The sequence below is a fragment of the Phoca vitulina genome, unplaced genomic scaffold, assembly GCF_004348235.1.
Source record: "Phoca vitulina isolate PV1807 unplaced genomic scaffold, GSC_HSeal_1.0 scaffold7, whole genome shotgun sequence".
NCBI classification, from domain to species: Eukaryota; Metazoa; Chordata; class Mammalia; order Carnivora; family Phocidae; genus Phoca; species Phoca vitulina.
Window position 1 is genome coordinate 61748322 of NW_022589710.1, and position 17782 is coordinate 61766103.

Here is a 17782-nt window from a genome sequence, read left to right on the forward strand (position 1 = left end):
CCTACATGTAGTTTAACAGTAGCAAAGCTAGAGTTCTCAGATTAATTTCTCTGGTAGTGACTGACCATGTTATGTCATCATTTTTGGATGGTATGTGTTCCCTCCCCTCTCCCTTTCCCCAGTGGTTTAAAATTAAATAAACAGTGAGGTTGGCCAGCTAGGAGAAGAGATAGGACTTTTTGCTCTACAGTCAGAATTCTTAGTGTGTGCATCTGTCTTCCTCCTTAGAGTTTGAGCTCTTTGAAGGTTGACGCAAGGTACAAGGATAGAGAAAGGCAGTCTTGTCAGTCTCCAGATCTGTTCTAACATGCGGCTCTAGCCTTCTTTGTGGGAAGGGCATGGGTTTCATAAACTAGCACAGATAGCCTCATGTTTGAAGACCCAAGATAATGTTCCTGAAAGTGCTTTGGGCAATACGATATACTAAGAATTTCTGGTCCTTTTCTTGATTTACCACAAATTGATTATCATTTTGTTTCCCCCCAGCATCACTGAGGACCAGCTCTTTTTGAAATCATGTTTTTAAAAGCATTACACAGCATAGTTATACAGTTTGCTCTCATAATTCTCCATAGCTTAGGAGCAGGAGTGGGATGGAAAGCACAATTGGATGGGTTTGGTATTGGCTGGGCACAAAGGTTGGAAGAGAGGCAGTGTCGTGCCTGGGTTTTGGGGTGATACAGTCTGGGTAACTCTGGGCATTAATCTTTCTAAGCCCTAGTTAACCTTATCTATAAAATGGAGCTAATAAAAGTATCTACTCCATAGGATTGTGAGCATTAAATAATATGACTACAAGTAAGGTGCTCATTTAGCATAATGCCTGGCATGCAGTGTATTAGATATTATTTTTGTTGTTGTTGTTGTTGTCAAGGAGGAGGAGAATTGAAGAAGGAGGTGACTGGTGAGAGTGTAGTTGGAGGAACAGCCAGGCAGGTTCAGGCTGGTGAGAAAGAAAGAGGCACTAGGAGGAATATTAGAAACTGGAGAATAAGAAGGAATTGACAGGTTAGAAATGGGAGGAGGGTTAAAAAAATGGATTTAGTGATAGAGAAATAGAAATATAAGAGTTTATGGCCAGTGAGTGAGATCCCAGAGTTTGAGATTTTAGAGATAAGCATTTCCAGGTAAGGGTAAGATCCAGCATGTGACAGTGGTTGCTGATGTGGAGGCAAATTCAGTTTAAATCAACAAATAATTTATGGAGCTTTTCTTGCATGCGATAGATTGTGCTAAGCATTGGGGAATGTAAAATTTGGGCAAAACATCATTGGAGTAGAGGGGTCAAGAGCTAGCTGTTTGCTGGTCATCTGAATGCTGAGGTTACCCGTGACAGTGGCAGGAGCTCGGGCGACAAGGAAGACCGAACCTTTATTACAGTGAGAAATGCTTGAGTGGATTGACTTGTTTTTCATTGGTTGATGATATTATTATAAATGGGTCTTTAAAATAGGTGCCTCTCCCAATGGGAATAAAATAATTAGTAACATTAATTTAGAATTTAGAAGATAGCTGTCCTAAATTCATTTATTTATCTTGTCTTTTTTTTTCCTTCCTCTTTCCTTTTTAGCCACTAGTATACATATTAGATGATTAACCCAGTTCTTTTTAGTTTTAGAGGAATGGTTTGCTGAGTGGGCTTGTGTCCTTTTTCTTTCTCAGTGAGTATCCTAGAAAGGGAACATGTCCCAAAGAATAGCACAACTGGGGCACAAAGGGACAATGCATTTTGTAGCCAGGATGATGGTCCCTTGTGCCTTTCAGTTGAAAGTTGTAGGTTTTGAACTCTAGGAAGCTTACTTTGTATATAAAAAAAAAGTATAATAACATTGAGTCAACATTTATTTTAAAATTACATTTACTAGATCAAATAGCAATAAAGTGAATTTTATACTGTTGATTCCAACCTATGCTGACCGTTTTTGGGTTCATTCCAATCAGTGATGCTTGTATAGATCCACACGTATTTGGTTTATTTACCAAACAGGAGATAGCGGCAGGGCCCACAGCACCCAGGAAATTTCCAGGCATGCAAGCGCAGTATCTCACTTTAACGTCTGGCCACGTCTACTCTTGTCAGTGTCTCTTTTGTCAGATGCACAATCCCTTCCCACGCTCCTCTTCCTGCTTTTCTGTAATGAGCATTTGAGCAGACTACGTGTTATTCCACCTCTGCTAACTGTTCTTTGCCACATCACTTTGAACATTGTTATTGTGAAGAGGAACCCTGTTGCCAGGACTAACAGCAGGAGCGAACAAATGCATTCAACATCAGATGGACCTTCTGCTTCATTTGGGCAAACTGCTACTGTGCACTTGGCTCATTTCACTCATGTAGTCCTAAAAATGTGAAGAATTTTGCAGTCTCCTCTTTTTTTTTTTTTTCTTTTAAATTCTTTATCATGGTAGCTCTCATGGTATTGTCTCCAGACCCGCAGCATTAGGGTCACGTGAGAACTTGTTAGAAATCAGGTTCTCAGGCCTCACCAAGATCTCCCGAACCTGAATCTCTCAAAGTAGGGCCCAGTTTTAACAGGTGCTCCCAGGTGATTCTGGTACATGGTAACGTTTGAGAACCACTGCTTTAGCATATTGTGGTTACCAACCTGTAAAGGTTGGTACACGTCCTTGAAGTCTTTGACTTAATATATTTCTGCTAAGCTCAGTGTGTAAGTTGAAAATATGAAATTGCCATTATTGTAGGTCAACAGTTATCTAATATTGGCAAAGTCATATGGTTCAGCTAATAGCTACTTTGTGTAAACCATTGTGTAAACCAACCAAAATGAGTTGTTGATATTCTTAGCTCTGGACAGCAGTCCTGTGCATTGTAGGAGGTTTAGCAGCATCCCTGGATTCTACCTACTGGATTACAGTAGCATCTGAAGTTGTGATGATCAAAAATTTCTCCAGACTTTGTCATATGTGTCCTGGTGCTTGGTGGGTAGGAGATCACTCCCATTGAGAATGATTAGCTAACCCAGTTGCTTTCCCTTCTAAGCAGTAATACTCAACACATTACCCATAAAATACACATTTTTCTCCCTCAGTGGGAGAAGGGCCGGACATAAATTAACTCTAGAAATTAAATTCAGGGGTGCCTGGGTGGCTCAGTCGTTAAGCGTCTGCCTTCGGCTCAGGTCATGATCCCAGGGTCCTGGGATTGAGCCCCGCATCGGGCTCCCTGCTCCGCAGGAAGCCTGCTTCTCCCTCTCCCACTCCCTCTGCTTGTGTTCTCTCTCTCGTTGTGTCTCTCGGTCAAATAAATAAATAAAATCTTAAAATAAAAAATTAAATTTAGATTTTGTGGTTTGATAGAGATTATGGTGATTATAATTTAAGTTCACTTTCTTTGTATGTTTCTTCATGTCCTGTTTATGGTAAGCAATATTACCTGTAGACTATTATTTGGTTTTCTAATATCTTACTGCTGTCAAAATCTAATGGCAATCTGATTTTGTTTCTCAGTAATTTGCTGATTTTGCCAAAGGATTGTTTTTTTCTGTAAAGTCAAGTATATCTCAGTGTTGGTTATGCTAGATTGGTTTTCTCAGTTATATGGTGTGCTCTTTTAAATCTTTTTTTTTTTAATTTAAAGGAAGGTTTCATTTTATAACTTTTTCTTTTTTAAACACTTCCCTTGCTTTGGATTTTTTTCTTTGAGGACTCCTATTAAAAGTAGGAGCTGGTCTTTTTTGCCTAGCTTTTATATCACTTTCTCTCAAATGTTTTTTACTTTCTCCCAAATCTTTTAAATCTTTTTTATTTAAAAATTATCTTTCTTTTCACCTTTTCTTTTTCTTTTTTTTTTTTTGATTCACCTTTTATTTTTCTTAAGGCATTATCTATTGCGTTCATTCACCCTTGTGTTCTTTCTAGTTTTTAGTTTTTTGAAATATTTTCTTCGTTTCTTTCCTGAATTCTATCACCTTATTTCTGAGTTTTCATAATTATCATTGATGGGTTTTTTTCCAATACCTTATTCTTTCTTTTCTTTTCTTTTCTTTCTTTCTTTCTTTCTTTTGTTCGTTCGTTCTTTCTTTCTTTCTTTCTTTCTCTCTCTCTCTTTCTTTTGCTTGTGGAGAAATAGTAATTATAGTTAGCTGTTTTGTGGGCATGGCTGTCTTTCGTTGTCTTTAGGGCTATTAGTCCACTCTTTATTCTCTTTTTCTTTTGGTAGCTGTATATGGAATTACATCATGATCCTTCTATGTTTCTCCTTTTTACATGAAACTAGTTTCATAAACCCTAGAAGGCAGTGTGGTTCATGGTAGCTTTTCTAATTTCAGGATTCTAGACCTCCCTCTTATTTTTTTACCTCATGTTTAAAATAGGATGCTTTACTTTCTGAGGTTTCTGGGCTCTATTTCCCTACATTTATTTGGACCTTGTCTTCCCTTTGTGGTCTTTTGTTCCTATCCTCTTCAGTTCAGATTCTATTTCCTAGAATTTTTCTTCAGTGTTCTTTGTTCTACATGTTTTGAGAATTCATAGGGATAAGACTAGTTTAGCTCCTTGAGATATTATTATGGACACATTGAACTCATCAGGTATTGGAGTGTACAAAATCATTTATAGTTTTAGCTGCTGTCCATACATGCAGGATCTTGGGTTTATGTGGGAAATTGGTTATGTTGTCATTGTAGTGCATGAGTTTTTTATTTTACTCTTGCTGTGTTTTTATGGGGAATTCAGGATATTTCAAAAACTAGGTGTCTACTGTTGCCGCCTTCCTAGGTACCCTTCTGTCAGTCTTTTTGTATTTACATACTTTATTTTGTACATATTTATTGAGGTGTTATTGGCATACAAAGAACCTGCACATATTTAAAATGCAGTCTCATGAGTTTGACATATGTATATGGCCATGAAATCCTCGCCATGATGAAGATAGTAAACCTATCAGTCACTGCTGAAACTTCTCATGCCCCTTTACAATCCTAACTTCATTTTTTTTTCTCATTCTCTAGGCAACAGCTGATCTGCTTTCTGTCACTATAGTTTATGTGCATTCCCTGTAATTTTAGGTGAATGGAATCATACAGTAGTATGGCTTCTTTCATTCAGCATAATTGCTTTGAAATTCACCCATGTTGTTGTGTGTATCAGTAGTTCATTCCTTTTTATTGTTAATAGTATTCTGCTTTGTATAAACATATCAGAATCTGGTTATCTGCCCACCTGTTAGTGAACATTTGGGTTGTTTCAGTTTTTGTTTATTACAAAGCTCTGATAAGTATTTGTGTTCAGGTGTTTCTGTAAACATGTGCTTTTGTTTCTCTTGAGTAAATAAGAGTGGAATGTCTAGGTTGTTTGGTAAGTGTATGTGTAAGTTTTTAAGTGATTGTCAAACTTTTTCAAGTATTACACTGTTTTCCATTTCCATCAGTAGTATGTGAGAGTACTCTCTCATCCTTGCCAACATTTGGTATGTTCAGTCTTTATAAATTTAGTCATTCTAGTAGATGTGTAGTATCTTATTGTGGTTGTAATTTGAATTTACCTAATGATTAATTTTATTGAGCATCTTTTTCATGTGTTTGTTTGCCATTTGAATATATTCTTTGGTGAAGTTTTGAAATCTTTTGTCCATTTCTTTTTGGATGTTCTTATCATTTAGTTTGAGTGCTTTGTATATTCTAGATACAAGTTGTATGTTGAATATATATCTTGCAAATATTTCATGCCAGTCTGTGGCTTGCCTTTTTGTTTTTGTAGCAGTGCCTTTGGAAAGTAAATTTTTTAAATTTTTAAAAATTTTTTAAAAATTAAAAAAAAATGTTTAACTCTAGTTAACATGTAATATAATATTGGTTGCAGGAGCAGAATTTAGTGATTCATCACTTAACATATAACACCCAGTGCACATCACAACAAGTGCCCTCCTTAATACCCAGCAAATGTTTTTAATTTTGATGAAGTTTCTTTTTGTTATATTTTTTCTTTTATAATTTATGTCTTTTCTGTCCTATTTAAGGAATATTTGTCAAACCCAAGGTCACTAAGATTTTCTGCGAAGTTTTCCTCTGGAAGTTTTATAGTATTGGCTCGTACATTCAAGCCTGTAATCTACTTTGAGTTAATTTTTTGTATATGGCTTCAGGTTGGGGAAGATTCATTATGTTTTGCATATGGCTCTCCATTTGTTTCAGCCCCCTTTGTTGACAAGATGATCATTTCCTCATTCAATTATCTTGTCACCTGTGTCAAAAATCAACCATGTGTTTATGTTTGAGTCTATTTCCTGGACACTTGATTCTTTTTCATTGATCTACAGAACTATCTCTATGTTGGTGCCACACTGTCCTTTTTATTGTAGCTTTATAATAAGTTGTGAAATAAGGTAATATTTGCTCTACTATAACCTTGTTTGTATTCAAGTTTGTTTTGGCTATTCGAGATCTTTTGCATTTCCATGTAAGTTTTATTTTTGCTGTAGACAATAATGTCTGTGACTAAAGCCAATTTGACTCTTTCCTTTGCAATCCATAAGCCTTTTATTTCTTTTTATTGCTTATTGTCCTGGCACAAACCAAGCCTCCAACACAATGTTGAATAGAAGTGGTACTAGTGAGCATCTTTGTCTTGTTCTTGATTAGGGAGAAAGCATTCATTCATGTACCATTAAATATGAAGAAAGCTGTATGTTTTTCATAGATGCCCTTTATCTGAAGGGCATTCTTTATCTAGGAATTTTTGGTTTGTTGGTAGTTTTAAATCATGAATGAATGCTAGATTTGTCAGATTTCTACATCTGTTGAGATGCTCATATGTGTTTTTAAAGAATTCTCTCATATTGATTGATTTTTTTTTAAATTAAACTTTTTCTTTTGAGATAATTATAGATTCACATACAGGAGTAAGAAATAATACAGAGATACCCATATACACCCTTTACCTAGTTTCCTCCTATAGTAACATCTTGAAAAACTATAGTACAACACAACCAGGATATTGATACTGATATGATCAAGATAGGTAAGATTTCTATCACTGTCTAGTTACGTTCATTTCCCTCCCTACACCCATCTTTAACAAATCCTGAAAACCACTAATCTGGTTCCCCATTTGTATAATTTTTGTCTTTTCAAGAATTCTAGTTCCTCTGCCTTTCCATATAAATTTTAGAAAAATATTGTCTCTGTCTCCCAAAAATCTTGTTTAGATTTTTGATATGAATTGTGTTAAACCTCTCTACTTTTGTATTTCATTTTTCAAGTGGTATTGTATTTGTAATTTCAGTGTTCATGTATTGAATTTGGTCAAATGTTTTTTTCTGCATTGATTGATATGATCATGGATATTTTTATTCTTTAACCTGTTAATATGATGGATTACACTGTGAAAAATGAACCAACATTGCATCCCTGGAGTAAACCCCATTTGGTCATGGTATATAACTTTTCCTTTTACATATCACTGTATTTTACTTGTTAATATTTTGTTAAGAATTTTTGCATCTGAAAAAAAAAGAATTTTTGCATCTGTATTTATGAAGCATATTGTTCTCAAGTTTTTCTTTTTGGTCTTTGCCTGGTTTTATATTTCTGTAATACTAGCTTCATAAAGTAATTTAGGAAATGTTCTCCCTTCTTCTGTTTTCTGAAAGATTGTGTAGAATGGTGTTACTTCTTCCTTAAATGTTTGGTAGAATTATCCAGTGAAATTGTCTGGACTTGGAGATTTCTTTAAGGAGTTTTGACAAGAATTCAGTGTCCTTAATGGTTGTAGGACTATTCAAATGATCTGTTTTGAATTGGGTTAGTTATGATGGTTTGTGGGCTTTTTTTTTTTTTTTTTTAGGAAATGGTCTATTTGGTTTAAGTTCTCAAATTTATATATGTCAAATTATTTGTAATATTCTCTTATTATCCTTTTGGTGTCTATAGGGTGTAGTGATATGCTGTTTCAATCCTGATGTTGATAATTTGTGTCTTCTTTCATTTTTAATTTGCCAGTTTTACTAGAAGGTAGTCAGTTTCATTGATCCTTTATTTATTTATTTATTTTTGGGGGGGAGAGAGAGAGAGAATGAATGGGGGTGGAGGGGGAGAGGGAGAGAGAATCTTAAGCCTGGCACGGAGCCTGATGCAGGGCTCAATCTCATGTACTTGATCTTAGCCAAAAGGCCAAGAAGTGATAGGGCTCGATCTCATGACCCTGAGATCATGACCTGAGCCAAAATCAAGATAACTGAATGAGCCACCCAGGTGCCCTAATTTTATTGATCCTTTAAAAGAATGAGGTTTTTTAAAAAATTTATTTTCTATATCATTTTCTGTATTTATGTCATTACTTTCTTCTGTTTACTATTTCCTTCTGTTTTTATCGTGATTCCCTTCTTCTTCTAGGTTCTCGTAGTAGAAAGATTATTATTTTAGATTTTTCCTCCTTTCTAATGTATGCATTTATTTAGTGTTATAAATTTCCCTCTCTGCACTGCTTTTACTGTGTCCCACAAATTTTGATATGTTGTACTTTCATTTTCATTCAGGTGGATGTATTTTTATATTTTCCTGGGACTCCTCCTTTGACCCATGCATCATGTAGAAGTGTGTTAGTCCCCAAGAATTTTTGAATTTTAAATGATCTATTATTGATTTCTAGTTTGATTCCATTGTGATCAGAGAAAACAATGTATGGTTTCAATTTTTTTATGATTTTATTTTATTTGAGAGAGAGAGAGACAGAGAGCATGAGCAGGGGGGAGGAGCAAAGGGAGAGGGAGAAGCGGACTCCCCTCTGAGCAGGGAGCCCGTCACCTCTACCGGGCTAGATCCCAGGACCCTGAGATCATGACCTGAGCCGAAGGCAGACACTTAGCCAGCTGAGCCACCCAAGTGCCCCTGATTTCAAGCTTCAAATATTTGTTGAGGATTGTGTTATGGCTCAGGATGTGGTCTTTTTAGACATACATCCTTTGGGCACTTGAATGTGTAATCTGTTGTTGGACAGAGTGTACTGTAAATATCAGTTAGATCTTGTTGGCTGTTGCTGTTGTTGAGTTCTCCTATGTCCTTGAGAATTTTCTGTCTCCTTGTTCCATCTGTTGTTGAAAGAGGGGTGTGGAAATGTCCATGTGCGTGTGTAATGTGTCTATTTCTCTTTTCAGTTGTGTAGGCTTTCGTTTCACATACTTTGCAATTCTATTTGGTGTACACACGTTTAGGATTGCTGTGTCTTCCTGGAGGATGGTCTCTATTATCATGATATAATGTTAATGTTTCTGGTGATTTTTTCCTCGAGGTTTACTTTATCTGGTACTAACCTAGCCACTCCTGCTTTCTTCTGATTCCTGTTTCTGTCCTTTATTTTCAACCTGCTGCTGGTACTCTATTTGAGATTAGTTTCTTGTAGGCTCCATTTAGTTGAGTCATGTTAAATCCACTCTGCCATTTCCTGTCCTTTAATTGATGAATTTAGACTATTTGTATTTTATGTAATTATTGATATTTTGGGCTTAAATCTGCCATTTATTTTTTGTTTTCTGTTTTGTGTTTTTTTTTAAGATTTTACTTATTTATTTGACAGAGACACAATGAGAGGGGGAACACAAGTAGGGACAGAGAGAGAGGGAGAAGCAGGCTTCCCACTGAGCAGGAAGCCCAACGCAGGGCTCGATTCCAGGCCCCTGGGATCATGACCTGAGTGGAAGGCAGACGCTTAATGACTGAGCCACCCAGGCGCCCCTGTTTTCTGTTTGTTTTATTAGATTTTTTTTTTTTTAAGATTTTTATTTACTTATTTGTCAGAGCACAAGCAGGGGGGAGCGGCAGGCAGAGGGAGAAGCAGACTCCCTGCTGAGTAGGGAGCCCGACATGGGACTGGATTCCAGGAGCCTGGGATCATGACCGGAGCCGAAGGCAGCCGCTTAACCGACTGAGCCACCCAGCATCCCACATCTATTAGATGCCTGATACCATATTGTTTTTTGCCTAATTGCAAAATTAGTGAATAAAATTCACCAGTGTTCTGTTCAATATTAAATATTCCTGGCATCAGGTCATCTAATGAGTTATCCATTCATCCATCCTTTCAGGAGACACTGAACCTCTGCTTTGGGCCAGGAATTGTCTTATGAAACATTACTTTCTCAGGTATTTCTCCTCTCTCCCAGTTCTTTAGTGGTGTGTTTCTTGTGGCTGCTATGGGAAATCATCACTACCTGGATGGCCGAAAACAATAAAAATTTATTCTCTCACTGTTTTGGAATTTATTCTTTTGCTTGTTCTGAAATCGGTATCACCAAGTGGAAATGAAGGTGTCAGCAGGACTCTAGGGGAATCTGTTCTTTGCCTCTTCCAGCTTCTGGTGGCGGTTGGCATTCCCTGGCTAGTGGCAGCATTGTTCCCATCTCTGCTCTGTGATCAGATTCCCTTCTTCTGTTTGGTTTGTCTTCTCTGAGTGTTTCTTTTAAAGACACTTGTTATTGGGCTTATAGCCTACTTGGATAATCCAGGATGATTTCTTGGTCTCAAGATCCTTTGTCAAATTAAGATAACATTCCCAGGTTCCAGGATTAGGATGCAGACATACCTTATGGAGGGCCACCATTTGACCCACTAGAAGTACAGTTGATCCTTAAACAACATGGGTTTGAACTGCGCAGGTCGGCTTGTATGCATATTTTTTCAGTAAATACATTACAGTACTGTACATGTATTTTTCTCTTATGAATTTATTCATAACATTTTATTTTCTCTAGCTTACTTTATTTGTAAGATTACAGTATATGATATATATACAAAATATGTATCAATCAACTATTTATGTTATCAGTTAGGCTTCCGATCAACAGTAGTTATGTTCTGGGGGAGTTGAAAGTTACATGCAGATTTTTGACTGTGTGGGGGGATGGCACCCCTAACCCCATGTTGTTCAAGGGACACCTATAGTATATGCAACTCTAATTTCCCTTTTTTGATTTTCTTCCCATCTTGGCATGGGTCCCTTCTTTTACTCTCTTCTCATTTCTATTTTGGAAGGAAAGCATGTTGTCTTTTCGAGTATTCACTTTGAGAGCGTCAAGGATGTGAAACGATTGTACTGACCTGTATTTCACTGCCATATTGCAACAGGGGAAAAGCCTTTCTTCACAACGGGGCAACTCCGTTTAGAATCAGGATATGATTCTTGTTAACAACTTATTAAACTCTGAAGCCAATAAATGTAATACCTTAAGAAATTCTTTAAAAAACCATGTTAAGGTCTTATGTACAGATAATCACAAAAGTTCTATTTGAAGTGATAAGTAAAAATAATTTTAATTAAAATAAATATTATGGTGTCGGCAATTAACATTTAAATTGTTATCAGTTAAGAAAAAGTAGAATTTCCATCTGAGGTGGTTCCACATTGACCAGCATCTTTTTAATAATATGTTTCAAGTATGTGCACATGTCGCTTAGCTAATGCTTTCAAACAAAGATTTTTCTGTATGGAAATAGTTTTTCAGAAGAATCTGAACACATTTTCCAAGGTGGTTAGGCCCCTAGAGTGTCACTGAGATTATTTTGGGAAAGCTTTACTGACCTAATGAATGTTATATCAAAAAGGTACCATGTAAATATACCTGAGTATATCTTTAAGAAATTTCTGGCAACTTTTAGAGTCCAGCTAGTGCAACAGTGGTTTCATTGTATCGGAAGAAAGTTGTATGGGTCTGTGGTAAGTCGATTTTGTTGCTGTCCCTGCTGTTGTTATGGTTACTAATATTTTACCATAGTGAAATTTTGCAACATCTATATATTTTTTTATAAAGTACAGTAAACTGGCAGGTCACAGGAAAAAATGAGGTAGAGTTTTATAGGAAGTACTTAAAAATCGCCTCGAGACTTTTAGACTTAAGACATGTATGTAGAGAATCTTGTTTTAGCGGAAGCATGATTCATATCTTTGTGCATTTGTTAGAAGATTTCCTTAATGAAATTTCAGGTCTGGTTTTATTTTTATATCTAAGTGATGTGTTTAAAGTTTAAAACTTTGTCAGATGTCTTTGAGCATTTATCATTAAAAGTCCCTGCTTTTTATAGTTGTAAAGTAGGCACTCGGCTTGTAATTACAAATTTTAAATTTGTGTTTTCTTTGTAAGTGCTGGCCAAGATATCCAAGGAACAAGTGTGATTGCAAATCTTCCATTTTTGATGCGACAGAATCCTGCTGAGACACTTCGGAGAGTCTTGCCGAAAGTTAGAGTAAGTTGGTGTGAAATAAGATTTGAATTTACCATTTTTCCAGTAGCACATTGTCATTATCAGGAGGAGATGTCAGAGTTTTGGATGGCTGATCTTTTGTACCTAATTGTGGAGTGGAGGAAGTATTATAATACACATTTTGAGTTATAATGAAAATATTTAGGAAAATTGGCTGAAAATGGGAAAAATCCAGATGTTAAGTTGTAAATGTTTCTTTAGTCATTTTCTCAGTAGAGACATTTTGTTTTTAAAAAAGATTTGTTTGTTTTAGAGAGTGTGCATGCACAGGGGGAGGGAGGAGGGCAGAGGGAGAGGGAGAGAGAGTCTCAAGCAGACTCCTTGCCAAGTCTGGAGCCCGACGGGGGGCTCCATGAGATGACCTTGAGATCACGACCTGAGCCTAAACCAAGAGTTGGACACTTCATCGACTCACCACCCAGGTGCCCCAAGACATTTTATTTAATAAAGGTAGCTTTTCAGTAGCTCAAAAAAAAAAAATCATCTTCCTTAGTCTTATGAAATCATAGCTATCTTATTTGGTAGTCTGTTGATGTAAATTTATTTTAATAGTATTTCTGCAACACCGATAATTAAATTTAATTAATATTCCTAATAATCACCCTCTAGTGACTTCTAAAGAATCACCAAATAAAGATTGAATTACCATCACAGTTTTAGTTTTATATTTATTTATTGATTCCTAAATTCCTTCAGAATTAGTTTTCCTGCTTTAAACAAAAATCTTTGATTTATTAGAACGTTCTTTTCTGTGGTATTTAATATTTATTGATTATTAATATATAATATTAAATATTTGATACATAGTATTTGTTATTTATCTGTGGCTGTGTGCAGAGTGTTGTTCTTATTTGTAAGAACTTGAATGAGCAAAGCAGACAACAGCTTATGTGTCCTCAGGTAGCTTACCTACTATTTAGGGTCAGGGAGGTTACATACTAATGGGGACTATGTTTGCTGATAGTGAGTTTTGTATACTTTGCTTTGGCTTTCTGGTTGGTTATAGCTTGTTCATAATTTTTTATTAATTTATATGTGTTTAAAAACTATATTAGTGTGTTCTTGAGTTTCATTTTTAGACATACACATCATGGTTCTGGCCGCTATGATTTAGGTGAGGGATATAGCATGTTATTTTTATAAGATGCCCACATTTCTATGCAGGCATTATGAATTTCTTTTTACTGGTTACAATAGTGAATTGAGAAAATGTTTATTTTGGCTTTGCATGTGATTCAAAAGTGAATCCATTTTTCATAGCTATTTTTCCCAGAATCATGCTGTATTTTCAATGGAATTAAGTCTCCACCATCCAGGTTTAATTTCACATTCAATTTCAGTGATAGTAACTGACCTAAGCTTCTTGGCATGACACCTGGAAGTGCCAGTTAAATGATAGTAGAAGGGAACAAGTGGTTAAGTCTCGACTAAGGAATTATTGTAGGTAAGTGAATTTGATTTAAAGCTAAAAATACCGAGCATGCTACACACTCTGTGTTGAGCAGGCTAAATCTGGTTCATGGACAGCCTACTGAGCACCCACACTTTCTTAAAGCAAAATTAAAAGATGAAGGGTGGAGAATAGTGGCCTTTAGAGGTTTCACAATTATTTTGAAAAAATCCTTTCATTAATGAGTTCATAATAAAGTCAAGTAATAACTCCTGAAAAATCTTAATTTCATGGGAATGTATAAAGAATATTATACACTCATATATACAGCATATTTATACAAAGCATCAAATGTATTTGCTAAAATTATATAACTGAGTTATAGAAGATAAGATTTTAATAGGCTTTTAAGGTAATTAAAGTTAATCCATAATATAGAAGGTTAACTGAATAAATGGATATAAAGAAAATGTATACTAATGAATATGCACTAAGGAAGCCTTTATTTAGTGCTGAAAGATTTCATTCATTTCTTTTATCAACAAACACCCATTTATTTAGGACTCATTTATTCTGTCTTGTCCTAAAAAAGATACCGAAAGGGTAGAAGACAGTCCTAGATTAAATTCTATGCAGGATGGCCTAAAGACTATGAAACAGTTAAAGAACAATCCTAGGAGAGTATTTAATTGTGTGATTCTGACTTTGTGTAAAAATAGTGAAGAATTAAGTATATTGGAAAGACTTTATGGGGTAATAATAGTGACTTTTATAGAGAGTTTAATATATAATGTGGGCAGCTAAACATTTAAGCAACTCCATTTCAAATTATAAAACCTATGTTATGTGCAAATCATTTTTAAATCACCATATTCAGATATTGTGAAGATTTATTGGTACTCATAGTTAGCACCTTCTTCAGTTCTGCCTTGCTTCTGTGAATGGTTACATTCAAGTGATAAAACTATGACAAAAATCACACATAGCCACTTTATTCTCTTTTGCCATGGCCATAATTCCTTAGTTGATTTTATATAAAAAAAGCAATCTTGTATCCCCAAGTGAGCATATAGTAATAATGACATTCTCATTCCTGCATGAATGTTGACTGAGCCAGGCACTGTTGTAAGCAGTGAGAAGATCAGAGGTGAACAAAACAGAGAACTTGCCCTCAGAGGGTCCAGGTGAGAGTGGGGGAAACAGACATGAAACAAGTAAGTGCCTTGAAGAACAGGATAAAGGGACAGGCTTACCTGCTGTGCATTGGGAGGTCAAGGAAAACCTCTTTGAGGAACTGAAAACCAAAGGCGTAGGAGGAAGCAGCCATTTGAGGAGTCAGGAATGAGTGGTCCAGGCAGAGGAAGTAGCAGGTAGCCCTAAGATCGAAATGCTGGCTGGAACTGGAGGAGGCATGTGTGGTTGGAATGCAGTGGGCAGGAGTGGGGTGTGACTTGAAAAGAAGTTAGAGAGATGGTCAGTGACAGAGCACGCAAGAGGTGTTCTTTCTTAGGACAGTGGAAAGCCGTTGAGCAGAGTGGTGGCTTATCCCATTTACATTTTATGATGATCATTTTGGTAGTTGTGTGGCGAGTGGCTTGGAGTGGAAGAATTAGGAAGGTACAGCACTGGTCCTTGTGATATGTGAAGGTGGCTTGGATTAGGCCAGCTACCTGGGACAGAGGGGCATAGTGGCTGTATTAGAGATACAGTTACTGAGGCGAAATGAACAGAACTTCCTATGAATTAGATGTGGGAAGTGAGAGATGCCTTGCAGATTTCTGGCTTGAGCATCTGTATGGTTCTGCTGGTTTTGAGTGTCTTGGTTGGTTGTTTATTAAATCCATGGGGAACAGTAGTTTGCGTACTTACTAATCTTCTGTGAATGATTTACTTTTAGAGAATTTAAAGATATGAACAATAAATATTCTGTAAGAAACTCATTCCTGAGATTGTTAGCACATTCACAAGAGTAGGATAAGCAGCTTTTAGAGCTCACCCTTTAGCTTATCTTCACCTTAAAGAGCATTAGACACAGTGATGAGGAAGTTCTTTCTGGCCTTATGTAGTATAAAATTTCACCAGTGTTATTTTTATTTATTTTGTTGTTGTATCGCATTTGCATTTCATCCTTACAATAATATATTAACTGAACAATGGTTTTTAAAATGGGTTGCTATTTTCACTGTCTTAGAGATGAAGGAATTTAAGATTAAAAATGGCAGAAACCAAGTCAGGATTAGAATTGAGCTAATCCATAGTATTTCTGTAATTCACTTTGTAAATTTTATCCAAAGTGTACAGTGAATGATAATGCTATCAGGTCACTCATCTCAAGGTTAAGTTTAAATAAGACTCCAGGAAGGAAATATTTTGACCTCCAACTTAAGTTTCCTGGATTGGAGACACTTTTAAATACAGTTGTTAACAATGTATTCATGTTCAACGACTTAATCATAGGGTATCCTTTGAAAAAGAAATAACATTTTTTCCTGTGGTCTTTATTAAGTTTGAATTCTTTTCCACAAAATAATAAACAATGATTTAAAAATGAGCATCGATTGAACATAATATTCTAAGACAGTAAGCGTCTGCCTGAAAGACAAATGACATATTGGCCTGATCCACTGATGGCATTCTTGGATGAGAAGTAAAAATGGGATATCAGTAGAGTGATATGATGCTGATTTATGGTCCTAGAGAGACCTTTTTTGGGGGAGTGGAGAAAGATGCATAATAAGGAAAGAATAAAAGAGACATAATCAATATGAAATTTAGTCATTTGAGATTAGCAGATGTGGTCTACCAATCTGATTCTGAAAAGATTCATTAGTTTTATTAATTTTACATGGCATTATTTTCATTAATGGAAATAATAGAAAAAATAGAAGTTTCTGCCAATGTAATTATTTATTAGAGTATTTTACATCTACTGAATATAGGTTGATTTTCTTTAAAAAAGATTTCATTTTCAGCTGTTTAAAGAAAACCTTTACTGTGTAAATATAGATATATGTGAATAAAAAACTTAGCTTTACTTACTTTTAAAATCTTATTTCAAGTAGCACAGATGTGTGGATAACCAATAATAACATAACACTTTCTGTGGGCTAGGTACTGTGCCTAGTGCTTTAGACACACCCTTTTAAACATCTCATCACAACTCTACATGATGTATTTATTCTCATTTCACAGTTGAGAAGATCCAGACTTAAAAAATTCAGTGTTTGACTATGAATATTTTGTTGGGAGCTTTCTAGGAAGCATGAAATTACATAACTTATTTGTACAGTTCACCAAGAAAAAGAGAAATCGTCTTAACTAAAAGAATTAAAGAGCATAAACAGAAGATACAAATTGCTTTTTTCTTTGATTTGCAGCTCAAAAGTAAAAGTACTTGTCTTCCTCACTGTAGGTGATGTTTTCTGAGTTAAATTAAAAGTTACATTCTGAGAAAAGCAAATGGATTTTGTGAAAGCAACACATTTATACATAATAAACAGAACATGGTGTTCCAGACACCCTACAGGTCCTAAAAAGTGCACAGTGTAGTAGTCTGTTGACAGACTAAACATTTAGGGACACTGTAATGTAAAGGAAGAAAATGAAATAATGCCTATAATGTAAGCTAATGGAAAGCAACCATCAGGGTTAGAATTGACTTTACGAGGAGGTTTTATAGGCTAAGAAACATAAAATTATGTAACATTTTGTCTAGTTCACTTAAAAAGAAAGAGAGAGGCAGGATTAAGCAAAGGAATTAGGGAACATGAACAGATGATACAAATTACTCTTTCTGCTGCAGTTTATAGTTCAAAAATAAAAGTACATTGACCCATACACATTTTGAAAATAATGTTTATGTTGTGTCTTTTTATGTTTGCGCTTAAGGATAAAATGGATTAACATCATTGATTATTTTACAGTAATTAAATTCAATGGAAACATTTACTGAGTATACAGTTTTTCTGGACATATATAAAATGTTACAGTAGCTAATATTCCCAATAAACCTAAAAATACTGCCTTTCAGTAAATTCTCTTGGAGACCAGTGTTCTCACATGAGTTTCTTAGTCATTCATTTGTTATTTTTACCTTGCTTACCATAAAAAATGAACTAGAACTTTTGAAATTCTTAGTTAGGAAATACTTTATTTCTGTGATAGTGGGACCACTGTTAAT

The 17782-nt window shown here is 35.5% G+C and overlaps 1 protein-coding gene across 2 annotated transcripts in view; it reads left to right on the forward strand.

Moving 5' to 3' along the window:
• PPP4R4 (protein phosphatase 4 regulatory subunit 4) overlaps positions 1 to 17782 on the forward strand; it is a 101712-nt gene that overhangs the window by 21637 nt on the left and 62293 nt on the right. The window contains exon 3 of one of the 2 annotated variants that reach the window (XM_032405859.1): positions 12092 to 12194. The exons of the other annotated variant lie outside the window; for it this stretch is intronic. Coding sequence (XP_032261750.1) covers positions 12092 to 12194 — 103 coding nt within the window. The remainder of the gene's footprint in view (positions 1 to 12091; positions 12195 to 17782) is intronic. 2 annotated transcript variants of the gene reach the window in all.